The sequence below is a fragment of the Theropithecus gelada genome, chromosome 15, assembly GCF_003255815.1.
Source record: "Theropithecus gelada isolate Dixy chromosome 15, Tgel_1.0, whole genome shotgun sequence".
NCBI classification, from domain to species: Eukaryota; Metazoa; Chordata; class Mammalia; order Primates; family Cercopithecidae; genus Theropithecus; species Theropithecus gelada.
Window position 1 is genome coordinate 42276343 of NC_037683.1, and position 20078 is coordinate 42296420.

Sequence of the window (20078 nt, forward strand, 5' to 3'; positions counted from 1 at the left end):
TCATGTGAGGTTAGCTGAGGCAGTGCCCTCATCTCTACTTGACACAGGTGCCTGTGCTTGCTGGGGGCCAAGCTCAGTGTCTCTTCATTTTACTTAGTTTCTCTCTGACAACATATGAGCTGGTTACACTGTAGGGGTGCACTCTCTATATGGACCCACAACCCAGTGTTTTCCTTGGAGGCTTTAGTAGGACTGAGGTTTTAACCCTGCTGATTGCCACCAGACCCAATCACCACAGCTTCATGGGTACTTCTCAGTCCCTTGCAGAAACTCCTGGAAGTATCTGGCATGTAGATAGCACTAGTTTCCCTAGTTTCCAACAGTAAACAATTCTCTCCATTAATATGCACTTACAGTCAATCAGTGAGAATTTGGAAGAGGAATGAAGTTAATTCATGTTCTTATCTTACCACATTGAAGCTAAAGACAGACTAATAATTTTCATCTTTCTACCTGTATTAAGGTGGATTTGACTATGTGTATTGAAAAATACCAAAATAATGGTACCTTAAACAAAAAATAAGGTGATTTTTCCCACAGAAAGTCTGGAGATGAGTCATCTGGCCCCTTTTAGCTCTCTGCTCCACCCCCACTAGTATATGTGGCTTGTATCCTCAAAGTCCAATATAGCTACTGGAGCTCCAGCTATCACATCCACATTCCAGGCAGCAGGATGGAAGGAGACTGAAAAAGGACGCATTCCCTCCTTTTTAAAGAGACTTCCCCAAAGTCCTACACAGTCTTTATTATATCTCATTTACCAGAAGTTTATCACCTGACAATACTGATCTGCAAAAGAAACTCAGAAATATGTTTTAACTGTGTGGAAATATGCCCAGCTAAAAATTGGGATTCTGTTGCTTAAAAAATAGGGCATGAATATTGAAAGGATACTGGGATATTTCTGCCTCATTCCTGCTACCCCTTCACAAGTAGTCATAGGAGAGGAATTCCGTCTTTGGTGCTCTCCACCTAGAATAAGCCCTGAGAGTTTGGCATCTCCCAGGGTTGACGGAGGTCAGAATTGGGAAGGTCAGTGCAGATGGAGAGGCAGAAGATTGATTGATTGATGCAGTCATTCATTCATTCAGTCAAGAAATACACACTAAGTACTTGAGACCCTGCCCCTGCCAGACCCTCTACCAGAGCCAGGTGCTGGGAAATGCAGATGCCCAGAATACTCTGGAACCCAGAGAAGGGGTCTATGAAATGAGGGCCAGAGAAGACCTGGGTTGAGAACTAAGCTGAAGTTTGGAGAAAGAGGGGGAACGGACCTGGAAGGGCATCTGGGAAGAGGGAGCAGGATTCATTGAGGGAGCCTGTGGTACTCTGGCTTGGCTGGGGCTGGGCCAAGGCCAGCCCATCAGGAGGAGGGAATGGAGCTTGACCAGGCAGGACCTGGACAGCATGGACTTGCTTCTGTACACCACGGGCTTGAGGTAGATGCAGGCTGGACAGGTCTGTAGCCTCTGGTATGGAGGTGGACAGGGATTGGAAGGGCAGAAGGGGAAGAATAACTGGGAGGGAAAGACCAGTTAGGAGGTGGAGGGCCCCTCACCAAGAGGGCAGGTGCTGAGGACGTCAGAATCGCTGAGGACTGGCCATGGTGCCAGGCTGGATGTGGGGTCCCTGCTAGGGGTTGGGATTGTGGGGAGAGACTCGTGTCCAGCAGGACTGGGGCAGGTGGTTTCCATTAAAATGGCATCACCCATCCATTCAGCCCCTCAGCACTCCGTGAGCTATAAAACACCCAAGAGATGCCAGGAGCTTACTGTTGCCAGAGGGGTGGGGGTGCCTGCATCTCAGGGAGGGCTAAGGATGGGTTAAAGGAGCAGATTCTTCCCCAGTGACTCAAACCTGGTTCGAGGTTTTTGTTTGTTTTTAATCCAGAAAAGTAAAATGACTGTTAACAGAGAAAAGGAAAGATGGGGAGCAGGGAAAATTTCAGAAAGAAAATCTCTATCCCTACATAAATGTTTTAAAGAAAAAAAAATTTTAATCTTGTTAGGTATGAGGGAATGTAAAATAAAGCCTGCTTATAAAGTGAAAGACTGAGGATTTTCAAGAAGTTATGCAAGTTTCATTTTAAATGGCACTAGCATATCTCTAAAGTGTGATAGTATCTTGTAGTTTGTAAACGTAGATCATAAAGCTGTTTGTAAACTCTCTTTGTAGATCTCGCATCCACCCTGTAATTTATATGGTGGGACTATAATTTTTCGGTGGGGAAACTGAGGTAAGGCACCTGCCCAGGTCCCCCGGCAGTGAGTGGGAATTGGCACCCTATCTGTCTCCAGGGCAACACAGCCTCCTTCTGCTTAGCTCTGGCTGAAGACGTGGGTGTGGGCAGCCAGTTCTCTGTCCCGTCTCCCAGATGAGCGCTGTTGTTGGAGTCTGATTTGTGAAGCTGTAGCATTGTCTGCAACAGCATCTCCCCAGGGGGAGGGGCCCAGACCGGGGACCCAATGCCTTAATGCTTAGGGAAGTGAAGTCATGTTAGCAAGAGGGCTACTGCCCTCAGGAAAAGCCCATGAGGGAGGCCAGGGAATCTGCGGCTGAATGATGTGGCATTGTAGAGAAGGGCGAAGATGCTGGAGCCCTCTGCCAGGGTTCAAAGCCAGGCCCTGCCACTTACTGGCCATGTTACATTGAATGCTTAAAAAAAAACAACTCTGTGTGTCAGTTTCCCTGTCTCCAAAGTGGGGATAGTGATCTACCCCGCTGATGTCATGAGGGTTAAATGACTCAGTCTATCTGAAATCCTCAGAAGGTGCTTTGCACACATAGTGCTCACTGCCCTCCTCTGGTCTAACACTGAGACTGGCTTCCCAGTGGACCTGGATTGGATCCTGCCAGGTGTGGACCCCTATGCCAGAGGCCGTTGTTGTCCGACATGCAGGGTGATGGATGTGCTTGCTTCATTGGAGCCCCTTCCGACCTTCCCTCCACCTTGCCGTAGAGGAACAGAAGCCAGTGGAGCAGAGGGCTTGATTTCCTGTCTAGGGGCCAGGCAGGGCTGACAGAGCTATCAGGATCTCACCCATAGAAACCAAGGCTTGCAGTTTTGAGATGCCCTTATTCTGAGCTCTGCTCTCCTTCTCCATGGCCCTCTCTCCTTTATTGCTTCTGCTTATTTCTTCACTCTGTCTTTCCACAGTCTGTCTCTGTCTCGTGCATGGTGGGGGAGACGAGGTGAGTACTGCCATACATTTGCACAGTATCCAACGTTGTTAAAAGTACAGCAACATTGCAGTTAACTTTTCTAATAGCAGGTCTTGGATTTCTCCTGTTCTAGCCACCCAGATGACTATCTCAGAGACTTTCCTTACTTGGCTCATTTTAAGGGTCTTCCTAAAATGCATCTGTTCAGAAAATCCAAGAGCCAGATCTGAGGAGAGTTCGTTTTTTTTTTTTAAATGTTTTCAACAATGCTTTAAAGATAAAGTCAGGACTTAGAAGTAGTAAATCATCATCAGTTTACTACTAATAAGCACTCATAGCTCATAATCATGAGATTGCTGTTGTGGCTGGGAAGAATCTGTGGCATCAAGCAGATGGTGGTGAATCCCCTCTCTCTCCCCAGGTGGACATGGAAGCGTTCCTCACACTGACTGACGGTGACTTGAAGGAGCTGGGAATTAAGACAGATGGGTCCAGGCAGCAGATTCTGGCAGCGATTTCTGAACTGAATGCAGGCAAGGTACTGTTCTCCGTTTCTTGTATTTCCATGTTTCAGACATCTGAGAGCTTCACCAGGGTCCTGGGATCTGGAGAAGGTCTTACTTCCTCTCCTCTGTCATATCTGACAGTGAGCAAGCACTCACTGCCTCCCAGCATGGCCTCTTCCCCCATAAAGTTTCTCCCCAGATTGAGCTGAAATCTTCACTTAGCTAATTCAATGCACAGGGCTAGGTGTGGCCCTCGGGAGCGCTGTGAAAGCAGAGCCTTCGAGCCTTTGACACAGACAGGCCCTGGGGTCAGGCTGGCCTGGGTTTGAATCCCAGCTCCTTCACTTACTCACTGTGTGGGGTGAGGCGAACACCTCTCTGAGCCTCGCTGTCCCCATCTGTAGGGTGGGGATGATGGTGTTGTGTCAAGGACTAAAATGCTCAGCAGAGCTCCTGGCACACAGACAGCCGTCAGTCACTATTGTCGGCTTCCCACATTTTTGTCTCATGTTAAATTTCTCATCAGCTTTAAAGCTAAAAATATCAATGCTCCCACCCTGCGCCCACCCAGAGCCACACACACACCAAAAACAAAAAGAACCACAAAAATAAAAAAGACAAATCACCACTCACTTTGCAAGCTTCATTGTAATTGCTGTTCGGTTTTTGGAACTCCTTTGCTGTCTGCTTTTTTTCTTAATATAGGGTGGCTTTTTTTTTTTTTCCAGCAACAATGTGCAGTAGCTGTTTACCTGCTGCTTTTTCACACTTTGCCTAACAGCTTTCCACTTGCTGGACAATAGTCTCATGCCTGGAATTTTGTTATTATGAATATTGCCATAATGGACATCTCTGCCTTTTTACCTTTCCTTCCTTCCTTCCTTCCTCCCTCCCTCCCTTCCTTCCTCCCTTCCTTCCTCCCTCCCTCCCTCCCTCTGTGTTCCACAGTATGCAGAGATACCAGAGAGCATGGCCACTTTTATGGTTCTTTATGTTGCTGGACTATGCACAGAAATATTGAACAGACACATAGCACCAGCAGCAAATAAATATTTACATGGTACTTTATCATCTACAAATCACTACATATGTTTCCTCATCAGTCCTGGAGACAGCCCAAGGAGGCCGGTGTCCTTACACTTACTTCGTCTGGCTGGCAAGGGTGCACAGTCTAGGGAGGGGAGCATGGTGCCCAGGTCACACGGTGGTGGGCAGTGGAGGGAGACTCTAAACCCAGGCTTCCTGGCCTCTTTCTCTTCACCTCTCTGCAGCACTGTGCTGTGCAGAGGCGGCTCCTCTCAGCCCTGCCAGGATTGGAGGCGGTGGTTTTTGTTGTCACTGTCGTCATTCCTATTTCCTGCCTGAAGGCTACGAGGTGATCCTTCAAAGGGATGCCCTTAGCATTGCTTTGGGCATCCCAAGGCCAAGTAGTTTTCCTCCAGTCTTTACTAGTTACTTCTCCTCTGTAAATGGCCGGATTCTAAACATTTCTTGGTTGTTGCATGGGCCTGGACCACCTCACTTTACATATAGGGAAGCCCAGGCTGAGAGTTGGGCAGTGATGCCTGACTTCCGGACCAGCACCGCTTCTGCTCTGCTGTTAGATGTCAGCGGGGAGGGCAGGGGGGTAAGGCAGGTATGGAGGTTGTCAGAGGCAGGCAGATCTCGGCTGTTAGGAAGGGCATCATCCAAGAAACTGAAGCCTGAGGGTGGCTCACAGAAGGCGAATCAACCAGAACAATCTCTGAAGACTGGGGCATCGATTTAGTCATGAAAAAGAGCCTTTATGTCTCAGGCACCGTGTGGGTATTGACCATTCAGAATCACTCTGTGCCTTGCGTTGTGCTCTGAGCATGTCATACATTATAGTCATTCATTTAATCCTTACGAAAGCCGCTGAAGTCAGTTTCAGTTTATAGATGAGGAAACCAAGGCTCAGAGAAGTTGAGGAACTCACCCAAGGACTCCAGCTGCCTCGGTGTAACTAACCCACAGCACATAAAGGAGAGGCAGGTGGTGCTGTGAGAGCTCCTGGCTTGGAGTCAGGGCTGAGAAGATACCCCTGAGGGAGTGGCAAGGCAGCTGAGACCTGAAGCAAGAGTGGAAAGGCAGAGGTAGGCACACGTGCAAAGGCCCTGTGGTGAGGTGTACAGTGTGTTTGAAGAATAAAGGAATGACTGGAGCACAGAACAAGAGACATGAGATGTGGGGAAGCCCAGGGGACAGAGCAAGGCACCCAAGGTGGTAAAGGATGACGCCATCAAGTAAGGGAAAGGCCTTTGGGGAGGAGAGGTGGCTGAGGGATGGCGGGGCGGTGAAGGGCTGTAGCCCAGGCGTTAGAGGAACCTTTCTCCTCCTGGCCTCCAGAGGCCAGATGTGTGAACCAAGGAAAGAATGGAGTGGGGAAAATCCAAGCTTAAGCCAGTTAAGGAAGAAGGACAGAAAAGGCTGTGGAGGCAGGGCCAGTGAGAGGACAGGCCGGGAGCTGAGCCACCAGATAGCAACTGCTAATGCTTCCAGAACCTCCTCTCTGCCCTCTGTGACTGTGTCCTCCTTGGCCCAGGATCACAAAAAGCAGACAGACGGGGCTAGTTTGCAAACCTTAGGAAACTTAACTGACATCATCAGAGTGAATGATGTGACATCTTGAGCCCATCCTGATAGAGGACATTGTTCTTAAAGTTTATACAGACTAGAGCCTTTTTTCAGTTTCCTCTCAAATTCATCCCCCCTTCCCCTCATTCCCTGTTCTATGACAGTCTGCATCCTATACTAAACAGGCCCCATCAGGAGAAGCAGAAGGGACAGCTGTTAGTGGTCCTACTTAGGGGCCCAGCTCACCAGCTCCCAACCAAGAGGCCCAGGTGCCTGTGACATGCCAGGCCAAGAGCACCACTCAATCCCACCCATTTCCCTCCAGCAGGCAGCATCCACCCTGCAGTCCGGCAGTTCCACACAGTAATAGGTACAAGGAGAAGGAGCCGATCTGAACCACCTCCCTGGAGAAAGACCCTGTTATTCAAAAGTAAATATAGTACCAGATAAAGTCCTCTGAAAGTGAGGACCGTGTATCATCATGAGTCATCGAGAAAAGGCGTGTTTAGGAGAAATGTAATAGTACAAAAGCAAATTTAACTTCTGCTGCATTATTCTAAGTTAGCACTGCAACTGTGTGCTGGTTCTCAGATGTGCAAAGAGCTCCTCAGGCCAAAGGTGGCTTCCAAGAGCCAGTTCACTGCGCTTACAGCCTTCAGATGCTCTGGGCCTTGGCTCTTCTAGACTGGACTTGCCTGACCTTGACATCAAGGGTTCCTGCCTCTTTGGTTTTGCTATAGGGCATGAACTTCTCTTTGTAACATTCATACTTTTTCTTTTGCAACGCAAGCTTGGCCAACCAAGAGAGAGTACCCATTATGGCTCTCGTGCTCTGTACACATTGGAGAGCCTAGACCAGGACACATGAGATGGGGAGACCCAGCTTTCCTTCCCCGCAGTGTCTTTCTAGCTGTGGCCCACAGCACACTGATGGGTTTTAGAATCCATTTAATGGGGCATGAGCAGCACATTTTAGGAAATAGAATAGAAAATAGCAACATGCTTTTGCAGATAGAAAGGACAAAATGTTTCAGTTACATATGTTTACATGAAAACAGGGTGTGATATAAAATGCATTTTTTACACAATCAATAAGATTGAGCATTTTGGCCTAAAATTTTTTTAAGTGAGTATTAACCAAACACCTGGCTTGTAATATAATAACATCAGCAAGTCTTATTAGGCATAGTAATATTAGCAAAGCTTGTGGACTCCCAGCCTGCAAGCCATATCACTTCCAGATGAACCCACCCCAGTACTGGAATTGTAATGTGTGCTCGAGTCTGCTCATTAGTTTGTTAGTTTTGGACGAGTTACGTATTGGAGGTTTACCAGAAATGAGGAGTTAGTTGGTTCTAAGTCATTGTTTCTTTCTGTTGCCCTTTTTTTGTGGTTGTCAGTGCAGTGCATATGATTTTATTAAATTTACACAGTACCAAAATGGTGAAAAGAATTTCTTTAAGAAATCACAATCCAATCGCTCAGAGGCCAACACTGTTCACCTTTGGGCAGATTACTCTGTAGTGTTTTGTGTCCTTTTTCTTTGTTTTTTCTTTTTTAAAGAGATGGGGTCTTCCTGTGTTGCCCAGGCTGGCCTCAAACTCCTGGCCTCAAAGGATCTTCCCACCTCAGTCTCTTCAGTAGCTTGGATTATGAGCACGCATCACCACACCCTTAAATTTTTTTAAAAATATGACTGAGATAAATTTGGGTCTGTAATTTTATCTCCTGCTTTCTTTAATATGAAATATATGCAGCTACTCATGTCATTAAGAACTCTTTTTCATATAAATTTGCATAGATGTGCTAAAATTAATTTTTAAAAAATTCCTACCTGTTATGTAGATTTTCAAACTTTGTATAAATGGTGCTGCAATGGACAGCTTTGTGTCTAAGGCCTTCTAATCATCTCCTCACAGTAGATGTCTGAAAGTGGAATTACTGAATCAAAGAGGCGGAATCAAGGTATATGTACATCTGAATAACTTTCTGGAAAGAGCCAGTGAACAGTTCCACTGGCTGTGAGTGTGTGAGAGTTTGTTGTTCGTTTCACTGCAGCTTTGCCAGTATCACATCAGTTTGTTTTTTAATCTTTATTAATTTGATAGGCAAAAAAAGGTACCCTGTTTTAATTTGCGTTTTTTGAAATACTAGATAGGTGAACCTTTTTTCTACATTTAATGGCTGGTTTTTTTTCCCTTTTGAGAGTTATCAGGCAGGTCCTTTGAAACTCAGGGGTTTTTAAAGGGCAATTATCATTATCATCTTCAATCAGTTGTAGATGCAGGAAACAATTACGGTTTTAATCATCTGCAGCTCCCTCCTAAGGTTAGCAGGCAGCGAGGGCCGGAACCCTGTCTTGCCCTGACCTCATTTCTCAGGCAATTAAGGCTAAGGTGGTGTTTAATAATAAAATTGTTGTCAACCCTTCCATTTACACTTTAGCCCTCTGCAGTTTGCACAGTGCCACCCCATTCATTATCTCAGGGTGAGCTTCAGTGCAGCCCTGGCAGGTCACATTATCCCCATTTTACAGATACTTAGCGGAAAAGGGGCGGGCCTGGGATGCTGGCGCTAATCAGTGATAGAGTGGGGATTCCAGATGCTCTGACCTGGCATCCAATGCTCTGTCATACCCTCCAGCCTTTGGATTGTGTTGATGGAATCTGGAGGGCATTTTTCCAGCTTATTTAAAATTGTTTGGATGGGTTGGAATGAAGGGAGAATCTTACTGTCCTCTTGAGTCTAGGAGGCCTCATCAGCACAAGACGTGTCTGTGTGGGGGTCTGGAGAGGGGCCCCTCTGGCCTATAGGGAGCCCATGAAATGAAAGAAAGTTTGAAGTCTGGGCTCATTCAGTGGATTTTCCCCCCTTTTCACTCTTAGTAGAGAACAGTCTGCCAGAGATGATACATTTTTAATTTAATTTACATTTTGACCATATTTATTAATTTTTAAAAATATGTTTAATCTGCTGCTGCCCTCTGAGGATAGGACCTGTGTCCAGCTACCCACACAAGGTCTGATGGGGAAATGTGCTAAAATTAATTTTTAAAAATTTCCTACCTGTTGCTTATACAGATTTTCAAACTTTGTATAAATGGTGCTGCAATGGACAGCTTTGTGTCTGATGCCTTCTGACAATCCCGTAGCCATCACCTGAGGGACTGTTATCATCCCTGTTTTGCAGATGAGGAAACCAAGGCCCAGGGAGATTAAGTATCTTGCTCAGGGTGACCCTGCTAGCAAATGGGAGAAATGGGCTCTAAACCTAGACTGTGACAGGGTCTCGCTCTATTGCCCAGGCTGGCCTTGACCTCCTGGGCTCAAGCAATCCTCCCACCTCAGTCTCCAAGTAGCTGGGACTACAGGTGCATGCCACCATGCCCAGCCCAGTCTCTGTTCTTTGTTGTTGTTGTTGTTTTTAATTTTTTATTTCCATAGATTATTGGGGAACAGATGGTGTTTAGTTACATGAGTAAGTTCTTTAGTGGTGGTTTGTGAGATTTTGGTGCACCCATCACCCAAGCAGTGTACACTGCACCCTATATGTAGTCTTTTATCCCTCACCCCCTTCCCATCCTTTCCCCCTCTATCCCCCAAAGTCCATTGTATCATTCTTAATGCCTTTGCGTTCTCCTAGCTTAGCTCCTACTTACACGTGAGAACATACGATGTTTGGTTACTTCAGTCCTGAGTTACTTCACTTAGAATAATAGTCTCCAGTCTCATCCAGGTCACTGCAAATGCCATTAATTAATCCCTTTTTATGGCTGCGTAGTATTCCACCATACACACACACACACACACACACACACATACACACACACACACCCCCCACAGTTTCTTTATCCACTCAATGATTGATGGGCATTTGGGTTGGTTCCATGATTTTGCAATTGTGAATTGTGCTGCTATAGACATGTGTATGCAAGTATCTTTTTCATATAATGGCTTCTTTTCCTCTGGGTAGATACCCAGTGGTGGGATTGCTGGATTAAATGGTAGTTCTACTTTTAGTTCTATAAGGAATCTCCATACTGTTTTCCATAGTGGTGGTACTAGTTGATATTCCCACCAGCAATGTAAGTGTTCCCTTTTCACCACCTCCATGCCAGCATCTACTGTTTTTTTATTTTTTTTGTTATGGCCATTCTTGCAGAAGTAAGGTGGTATCACATTGTGGTTCTGATTTACATTTCCCTGATCATTAATGATGTTGAGCATTTTTTCATATGTTTGTTGGCCATTTGCATATCTTCTTTTGAAAATTGTCTGTTCATATCCTTAGCCCACTTTTTGATGGGATTGTTTGTTTTTTTCTTGTTGATTTGGTTGAGTTCATTGTAGATTACGGATATTAGTCCTTTGTCAGATGTATAGATTGTGAAGATTTTTTTCCCACTCTGTGGGTTGTCTGTTTACTCTGCTGACTGTTCCTTTTGCCATGCAAAAGCTCTTTAGTTTAAGTCCCAGCAATTTACCTTTGTTTTTATTGCATTTGCTTTTGGGTTCTTGGTCATGAAATCCTTGCCTAAGGGTTTCATGTAGAAGGGTTTTTCCAATGTTACCTTCTAGAATTTTTATAGTTTCAGGTCTTAGATTTAAATCCTTAATCCATCTTGAGTTGATTTTTGAATAAGGTGAGAGCTGAGTATCTAGTTTCATTCTCCTACATGTGGCCAGCCAGTTATCCTAGCACCATTGGTTGAAAAGGGTGTCCTTTCCCCACTTTATGTTTTTGTTTTCTTTGTCAAATGTCAGTTGGCTGTAAGTATTTGGGTTTATTTCTGGGTTCTCTATTCTGTTCCTTTGGTCTATGTGCCTGTTTTTATACCAGTACCATGCTGTTTTGGTGACTGTGGCCTTATAGTATAGTTTGAAATCAGGTAATGTGATGCCTCCAGATTTGTTCTTTTTGCTTAGTCTTGCTTTGGCTATGTGGGCTCTTTTTCAGTTCCATATGAATTTTAGAATTGTTTTTTCTAATTTTGTGAAGAATGATGGTGATATTTTGATGGGAATTGCATTGAATTTGTAGATTGCTTTTGGCAGTATGGGCATTTTCACAGTATTGATTCTTTCCATCCATGAGCATGGGATGTGTTTCCACTTGTTTGTGTCGTCTATGATTTATTGCAGCAGTGTTTTCTAGTTTTCCTTGTAGAGGTTTTTCACCTCCTTGGTTAGGTATATTCCTAAGTATTTTATTTATTGATTGATTGATTGATTGATTGATTTGCAGCTATTATAAAAGGGGTTGAGTTCTTGATTCGATTCTCAGCTTGGTCGGTGTTGTATAGAGGAGCTACTGATTTGTGTATATTAATTTTGTGTCCGGAAACTTTGCTGAATTCTTTTATCAGTTCTAGGAGCTTTCTGGAGCTGTCTTTAGGGTTTTCTAGGTAAACAATCATGTCATCAGCAAACAGCGACAGTTTGACTTCCTGTCTGGTTGCTCTGGCTAGGACCCAGTCTCTGTTCTTAATCTCTGAGTATTGATGCCTCCGAACCTGGTATGCAGTGATGATGTTTTCTGGGCTTAACGGAACATTCACATCCACCCTCTTTTCTCATCTGAAAATGTGTGTATAGGGGGCAGGGGGCGTTGTAGGAATAGAGTGAGAAGTGAATCTCTGTGAAGACAAATCTGGCAGCTTTTGGGCAAAGGGAAGCAAAGGCAGTTTAAACTCTTATCCTGTAGCAGAAGGAAACTGGGCTCCCGTTGAATTTTCTGAAAATCTGAGGACTGGAAAGATGCACAGAGGCGCAGGAAAGGAGACCTCGAATCTGGGCCATGCGACTCGGGAAGAGTCAGTCCTGCCCCGGGCTCAGCCTCCCGCTCTGTCCAGGGGTTTGGGGTCCTGCATCCCAGGGCCTCTGCAGCATTGACAGGCTGTGATGTTGGGTGCTGGGGAGATTCTGACTCAGTATGTTTTTATTGAACTCGGTACTCTTTCAATTAGGTAATTTATTTTCCCCGAGACGCCCATGGGTTTTTCAAGTATGAGTTGAACATTAACAACACTGTGTCAATTGAATTAATGGTTAAAAGGTTTAATAAGACTTTCTGTGTCTGTTTTCAATTTCCTCCGCAGGGACGCGAGAGACAAATTTTACAGGAAACCATTCACAACTTTCACTCTTCCTTTGAGAGCAGCGCCAGCAACACCAGGGCCCCTGGCAACAGCCCCTGTGCGTGATCTTCCTTCCCGCAGCCACCAGCGTGAGCTCTCTGAATCCCGGGACCCCTTCACATGGCCACGGCCCCAGCCCTGCCCCCGTCACACTGCTGTTCCTTAGTCACGTTGTTCCCTTTGTTCGGGATGCCTGCTTCACATCCACTGCATTCGTTGGTAGTACTTGTTGCTGCAACGAACTTCAACACACAGAGACAGATTCCCATGTAACAGTCCAGTGGGGGTGCTTCTGGTTGGCAGGTTGGTTCACTCAGTGATGCAGGCACTCAACTCCTTTCATCCTGTGCTCCGCCCTCCCTGGGAGCCTCAGAGTTTGCTTCTGGCTGGCAGCAAGGGAAAGGGACGATGGAGAAGGCATGGCTGCTTCTTACCTGCTTTGCTCTTAACCGACACACATCACTCCTGCTCATGTCCCCTTGGCAGCTGTTAGTCATGTGACCCCACCTGGATGCAGAGGAGGCCGGGATGTGCAGTCTCCACATAGTGGCTTCCCAGCAACAACTTTTGACTTAGATGGGGGGTATGTATTATGGTGAGAGGTTAGCCCTCCTGCCACATCGTCCCTTAAAACTTCTAACTTGTCCCTCCTGGTCCAAGTCACCTGTCAGATGGAGTCTTTTTTGACCCCCTTTCAGCCACTGGGTCCCTCAGTGCTATGTGTGTGACTGCTCTAGCATTCCACTGCCCCTGCTGCGTACAGCTTACAGCAGGCGTTCAAGATGTGTATGTCAAACGCGTTTTTCTTTATTGCAAAGACAGTCTATTATAGAAGGAAAGAAGTGGAGGCCTGCTGTGTGGATCCCTTCTTCTTCCTAGCTTTCAGTTTCCTTATCTGCAAAGTGGAGGGTCAGACCAGATGATGCTCTGGTACTCCACAGTGCTCACCCGTATCACTGCAGGGCTTTCTGCACTGAAAGTGGAAGCAGAAGACTAATGGGTCATATCGTGAAAGTCCTCTGGTGCTCAAAGGTTCTAGGCAAAGAAGTGAAAATTTGGAATTTTTTCTACATCCTGTCAATGCTGTGTTCCTCAAAAGGGAATTGTCTTGTGTTGTTTCCTACCATATCATATTATACTAAATTAGAGGGGCCCTGACTTTTAAAACCCGGTGGCTTTCTGAAATATTTTCCAGTGAGTGACTAATTCAGCCAGTGCTTGTTGCATTTATGTTAGATACCAGGTGCCGAGTGTGCAGACACCATCCAGAGCCTTCAGGCTCTCGACGGGCAAGAGAACACCTGTAAATAGATGGTCCCGACATTGAGAAGCAGCATGGTAGAGTGGGCAGACCTTGTGCTCTGGACTCAGGTTCAAAGTTCAGATGCAGCTCAATGGCCTCTTATTTGGAGCTTAGAACCAGTGTGCCCAAAGTGCTGGGTCTGCACAGAATTCTAATCTCTACCCTGAGCAGTGCTGAGCCACAAGTTGGTCTCCTTGGGAGGTGCCATCTCTCATCTGTCTCTCCCCCAGCCATGAAAGCCCACTCCCCTATGCTGGCTTTCAGAGGATGTCGTTATCTTACTGCCCAGAGCCTCGTCGTTTTCTTCCCCTGCCCTGATAGTGGGTGTTTTTCCTCTAAATCCTCTCAGCCTTCCACCCACAGAAGCCAACTTTCCACAGGACTGAAGACAAAGTATTTCATTTAGCTGTTACTGACAGACACCTATACAAAGGTTTCTCATGTTCCAGCCTTTTTAAGGAGACAACTCATTCATCCCCTACTGTGTGCTGCAGCTTTATCTTTGTCATTCCATCCTCATGGCCACCCTGGAGGGGGCATCGTGTAACCTCATCTCGCACATTGGGAACTGGATGCTTAGGGAGAGGGAAGCTGCTTGCCAGTTAAACAGCCCAGAAGGAGCAGATCTGGGCTCAGAACTGGACCTGGTGGGCTTGCAAGCCTGTGCCTTTTCCACTAACTCCTATAGACTCTCGGAGCTAGAAGCACTTCAGATTCTTGTTTTAATTTACTGATGGCTTCAGGGGTTAACAGTAGGCCTAGAATTGTTTGCCTCTGAAATTCATGGCCCCTGACGTTATGTACTTTGAGGTTTTGTGCCTGCTTTTTGCTGTGGTGCTGTTTTTTTCATAACCATATACTGGTATAGCTTCCACTCAGTAAGTCTGATTGAACACCAATGATACACAGCTGTGCCGGGGGGTCACCTTTCTACAAATGTAGACCTCCATGAACTCAGTGGATGACCCTGGATGGAGCGGGGCTATTCCCGTTTTGCAGACAGGACAGCAGAGGCTCCAGACAATGCTTCTCTTTTCTTTTTCACTGGACTCAAGTGTCCAAGGCTTTTCCTCTTAGGAAGTTTGTGTGCTGGTTCACAAGAGGTCCCTGGCACCCTTTCTGGGCATGTTTGGATGCGGATGATAGGGAAGAGAAAGGGCACCCCAGCGGGGACATGTGCGTAGGCAGCACGGAGCATGCAGGCTATAGATCGTCAGGGAGGAGGGGTCGTTTGGGTGCTTATTTTTGTGATTTTTGGTCCTTGATCACCCCCTTCCCTTCCCACATGTGTCCCCAGCCTGCTTCCAGGAGGCTGCGCCCCCCCCCCCGCCCCCACAAGAAGCACCTCCCTTGCTCGGTGACCTTCACCAGCATTTCCCAAAATTGTGCTCCTTGGAACTCTAGTTCCACAGGATGTTAATAGGTTTTCCATAAAGAAAAGTAGGGTGTGTATGTGAAAGTGGGGTGAGGTTCCCTGTCAAGTAGGTTTGGCAGACACCAAGTTAAAGCGAGCTACGTGATCATCTTTGCTGCAGGCCTCTCATAACCTTCAGCATGCCCACACGTGTCAGGCCTCTTCACAGGACCAAGAAGCTCGTAGTGTCTCCCACATTACTCTCATCACTTCTCCAAGGTGCTTTTGCAAGACTGGAATTCCTTGGACACTATTGGGGAAGCCCCGCTTTGACTGGAACAGCGGCAGGCAAGAGGCCTCGTGGCCCTGGGAGTGGGTCAGGGCCGTTGGTGGTCACCTTTTTGTCCCCAGCAGCTCTCTGCAGAGGTGGTCTGCTTGGCAGTGGGACGTCGGGACGGGGCCTGCTTTGAGATGGCAGGGTCCCTGTTCCAAAAGCTCTCCAGCCTTGAGGGCATTGAGCTCAGGCTCCACCCTGAGCTCTCCTGTAGGGTGGAGGGCATTGTTTCCCAGCACCCAGGCAGTGTCTTGCTGGCGTATCCTGGGTACTGGATGTCCAAGTTCCCGCTGGCCACAGAGGGCTCCTGCCTCTAGTTCAGCGCCGCAAAATTGTATGGAGGCCAGCTGGTTTTGTGAGGAGAATGTTTACTTTTTAATTCTTTTGGTTACCAAACATTTACTGAGCATCTACCCTGTGCCAGCCCCACTCGTATGCTTTGCCTCCAAAGATGAAAAAGGACTTCTCTGCCCTCAAGGGAACCCCATAGTATCTTAGAGGAGACAAGCACGTCTGTGAGATGGTGTGGTGATGAAGCGTGTTGGGTATATGGCTCAGAGAAAGTCATCGATGATGGCTCAGACTCTGCCTGGGCAGACCCCAGAGGAGAGAGCTGGAGTGGGGCCTCGAAGGGCAGGTTTAGGCAGGAAAGAGAAAGGGCATCCCAACCGGGGCATGTGCAAAGGCAGCACGTAATGTGTAAGTTCTAGATCGTCAGGGAGGAGGCGTCAGTTGGGTGCGTGTTTTTCTGGTTTTGGTCCTTTGAAATGAGTAGAAGCAACCTGTTACCCTGGAAAGAGCTCTAGACGTAGTCAGACCTAGCACTGTGTGACGTTGAGCATGTTTCTTACTCCCTTTGAGTCTCAGTTTCCCTTTTGGTTACAAGGGGATAGCAGCCCCCACGGATCAGGTGAAAGTGAAAGCCCTTTTCACACTGTGGAGCAGTGCAGATGTGGGAAACCTCAGAGATGGTTGCACATTTTAAATCCTTTCATCTCATCTCTCTTCTTTCTTCTCTCCCTTCTGCCCTGACGTAGCCATGGCTGGGTGGGTGAGGCCAGAAGAAACTCCCTCCGGCAAGAGGTAGCAGCTGCTGACGTGGCTCTGCTGGCATCGGAGCCCACAGAAGTGAGGAGTGGACAATGGACCTGTCCCCCAAATGTGCCTGACTCTGGGTCTTGCTGTCAGTGGGATTCCCAGCACGGCAGACAGAAAGAAAGGTAGTTTGGCCAAGTCGTAGAAGCTGATCCAGCGGGTAAAAAGGGGGCAGGGAACCTGTCTCTTTTGCTCTTGCCTCAGAGCTGCCTGAAGACATGGGCCAGGCTGGAGGCTGGACAACTTTGGACAGATACGCTGAGCTGTGCTTCCAAGTAAATGCCTCCTGAAGAGCCCAGGACCCTTCCTGGGAGAATTCTGCAGCCAGAATGAAGGTGCCATCAGCAGGAGGTGCTGTGAAGCACTCTCCTGTCGCTGTCCTTGTCCATTCCTAGCAAGTTAATCGTGTCTTGTTAACCAGCAGTTCCTGTTCAACGTGTAAAGAGACCGACCTGATATTTTCCCTAATAAAGCTGATACCAAATTTTGCAGGGCTGGCCTGCAGAAGGAATCTCCCTGAGTGAGGTGGGTCCTCTGGCCTCAGGGCGCTCTGCTCCTCCTTAACATGCAGCCTGAGTGGATTTAGTCCCTGCCTTAATTTCAGCCCCCCAAGCAGAGAATCCAGTCCCAAAAATAACAGTTGTTGCCAAAGCTTGGGAATGACAGAAGGGAGATCCACACAGAATCACAGGTAGTGAGCTCGAGCACAAAGCCCAGTTCATTGTCCTCGGCTCTCCTGCCTGGCACCGCACCTCCTTCCTAAGGCTGAGACCACATCTCCCTGCCCTTGAGAACTCCCTTTCCTCCAGGACCCCTGCCAACTTGGGGCCCTGTCCAGCAACTTGGGGCCCTGTCCAACTTGGGGCCCTGTCCAGCAGAGCCGTCTCGCATCACCATAGGGACCCTCCCAGGTGTCCATTTCCTGCTGGAGCCTTCTCCAGGGCAGAGACACAGGGCATGGCCATCCTTGTCAGGGAAACTCTGTCTCTACCTCCAGGTGGCTGGAGTGGGTTTGGCCTTCCCGTATAGGGCCCTCACTAGGGCCACTGTATCCACTGCCAGGAGTCTAGAATGTCATTTTAGTTTCTGCCCAAGAGAGTGAGTTTCCATTTTCCTCACCATAGACACTTTTTATTATTTTATTGTTATGTTTATGCAGGGACTTAATTCTTTGAAAGATTATTGTTTGTCGGCCTGTGTGTATTAAATGTTGTGAAGTTATCTTCCCACTTTGACTGCATTCATCCAAGGCGTAAAACACTGCCCAAATGCCTGCCTGTCATGGCTGCTATGGAGCGAGCCCCTGGGGCCACCAGGCGCAGCTTCTAGAAGTCACCTTGCCTCATCTTCACAGGAACCCTGTGAGGCATCCTGAAACTCCTCTTTCTGTCAGTGTGGTGACTGTGGCACACAGATACTAACCAACTTTGCCAAGGTCACACAGCTGACAAGGGACAGTCTGGTCTGAGTGCAGGCCTCACACTCCCTAGTGTCTTGCTGCCTGTCGTCAGCACAGAGGGGAACGTGAAATTTGAATAAGCCCAGCCAACAAGACAAATAAACGAAACCTGTTGTTTAGCCTCTGCAACTTGTTCACGATTTGGAGAGGAGGGCTTCTGAAAGCTATAAATAGCTTGGTGATTCTCTGTTTCTTTTAGGAATTCTCACAAGTGGCCTGGCACGGCGGCTCATGCCTATAATCCCAACACTTTAGGAGGCCGAGGCAGAAGGATCACTTGAGGCCAGGAGTTCAGGGTTGCAGTAAGCTATGATCACACCACTGCACTCCAGCCTGGGCGACAGAACGAGACCCTGTCTCACAAGAATAGTAAGAATTCTTGCAAGTTGGGACTGCCTTGTTTATGCTTCCCCGGTCCCAGTAGCTTAGTCCTAGGGGCCCTTAGGAAGGTGATGGGGGGAAGCTGGGGGGCCCTGGAGGGTGGGGCAAGGGTCTGGGGAGGCCATGGGCACGGGGCCAGCACTCCACAAAAAGAACGTTCCAGGGATCTGAGCTGCCCGGGGACGGGAGCATTCTTCAGGCAGGAACAGAAGCTAGGCCAGCCTGTGCCAGGGCAGCTAGAGAAGGGATGCAGACTTGGGCTGGGGATTGGACCAGGTCAGTGGTCCCCACGCACCAGTACCAGGTGGAGGTGATAATGAGAAAAGCAAGAACGAGGCCATGAGTTTGACACTGGATATTTCCATTTTACATGCTGGCCTTCATTCAAACACAAGTCCCTCCTACTTTGGGAGAGGCTGAGTGTGGTGATGATAGTTTTAGTTTTACTGGTGTGTGAAATCCAAAAGTTTGAGCAACACTGTTCTAGGTCACTTTTGTGATCCCTTCCAGCCCGGTGGTTCTATGAAAAGCTATAAAAAGAAGGGGGAGTGGCTCCTCAATAAGTTCAGAGTAGAATGGCCATGGAACCCAGCACGTCCACTCTTACACATATGCCCCAGGGAACTGAAAAGAGGTATTTAAACAAAAGCTTGTATGTGAATATTCATAGCAGCACTATTCATAGTAGACAAAAGGTGGAAACAACCCAAATGTCCAATGGATGGATACACAAAGTTTACATCCACACAATGGAATATTATTCAGCCATAAAAAAGAACGAAGTTGATACATGCTGCAACCTGGGTAAACCTTGAAAACAGTAGGCTAAGTTAAACCAGACACCAAAGGCCACATATTCCATGATTCCATTTATGTGGAATGTCCACAACAGGCAAATCCATGGAGAGAGCAGGTTCATGGTTGTTGGGCTGGGTTGAGAGAATGGAAAGTGACTGCTTAATCCTTTCAGGGTGGTGATGAAGTTGTAGAATTAGCTAATGGTAATGTACAACGTTGTGAATGTCCTTAATGCTACTGAACTATAGACTTAAAATGGCTGGTTTTATGTTACATATGTTTCCATAATTTTTTTATTTTTTTTATTTTATTTTTTTTTTATTTTTATTTATTTATTTTTTTTGAGACGGAGTCTTGCTCTGTCACCCAGGCTGGAGTGCAGTGGCCGGATCTCAGCTCACTGCAAGCTCCGCCTCCCGGGTTCACGCCATTCTCCTGCCTCAGCCTCCCGAGTAGCTGGGACTACAGGCACCCGCCACCTCGCCCGGCTAGTTTTTTTGTATTTTTTTAGTGTAGACGGGGTTTCACCGTGTTAGCCAGGATGGTCTCGATCTCCTGACCTCGTGATCCGCCCGTCTCGGCCTCCCAAAGTGCTGGGATTACAGGCTTGAGCCACCGCGCCCGGCTACATAATTTTTTTAAAAGGTTGGGGCGGAGTGTGGGGGCGGGGGTGGTGTGGGCGTACCCGTGACCTGGCTGGTGTTTTGCCTTCATTGAGTCTTGTTCATCTCTACCATGCCGTTCAGTGTGACAGGTGTGTGACCCTTCTAGGGTCTTTCCTTTCCTCTCCCTCCCACATACATGTGCCCCTTTGTCAGAGAGGTCTAGATAAACTGAGGGTCTTCAGCCGGTATCTCCAGAGCCCAGCACAGAAAATGCTTTGAGAATGAGCCAGCGAATGAGGTGGGGCTGCTTGGTCCTGGTCCTGTGGAGGGGAGAGGTCAGGACGTTCTCA

At 47.4% G+C, this 20078-nt stretch overlaps 1 protein-coding gene across 3 annotated transcripts in view; it reads left to right on the top strand.

The window, feature by feature from the left end:
• Window positions 1–17706, top strand: part of ANKS6 (ankyrin repeat and sterile alpha motif domain containing 6) — a 65893-nt gene extending 48187 nt beyond the window's left edge. The window contains exons 14-16 of one of the 3 annotated variants that reach the window (XM_025360402.1): window positions 3584–3700; window positions 12361–12488; window positions 16428–17706. In XM_025360402.1, the coding sequence (XP_025216187.1) occupies window positions 3584–3700; window positions 12361–12465 (222 nt within the window). In that variant the 3' untranslated portion in view covers window positions 12466–12488; window positions 16428–17706. Of the gene's footprint in view, window positions 1–3583; window positions 3701–12360 lie in introns of all 3 variants that reach the window. The other 2 variants (XM_025360401.1, XM_025360403.1) reach the window with 2 other exon arrangements.
• The last annotated feature ends 2372 nt before the right edge of the window (window positions 17707–20078 follow it).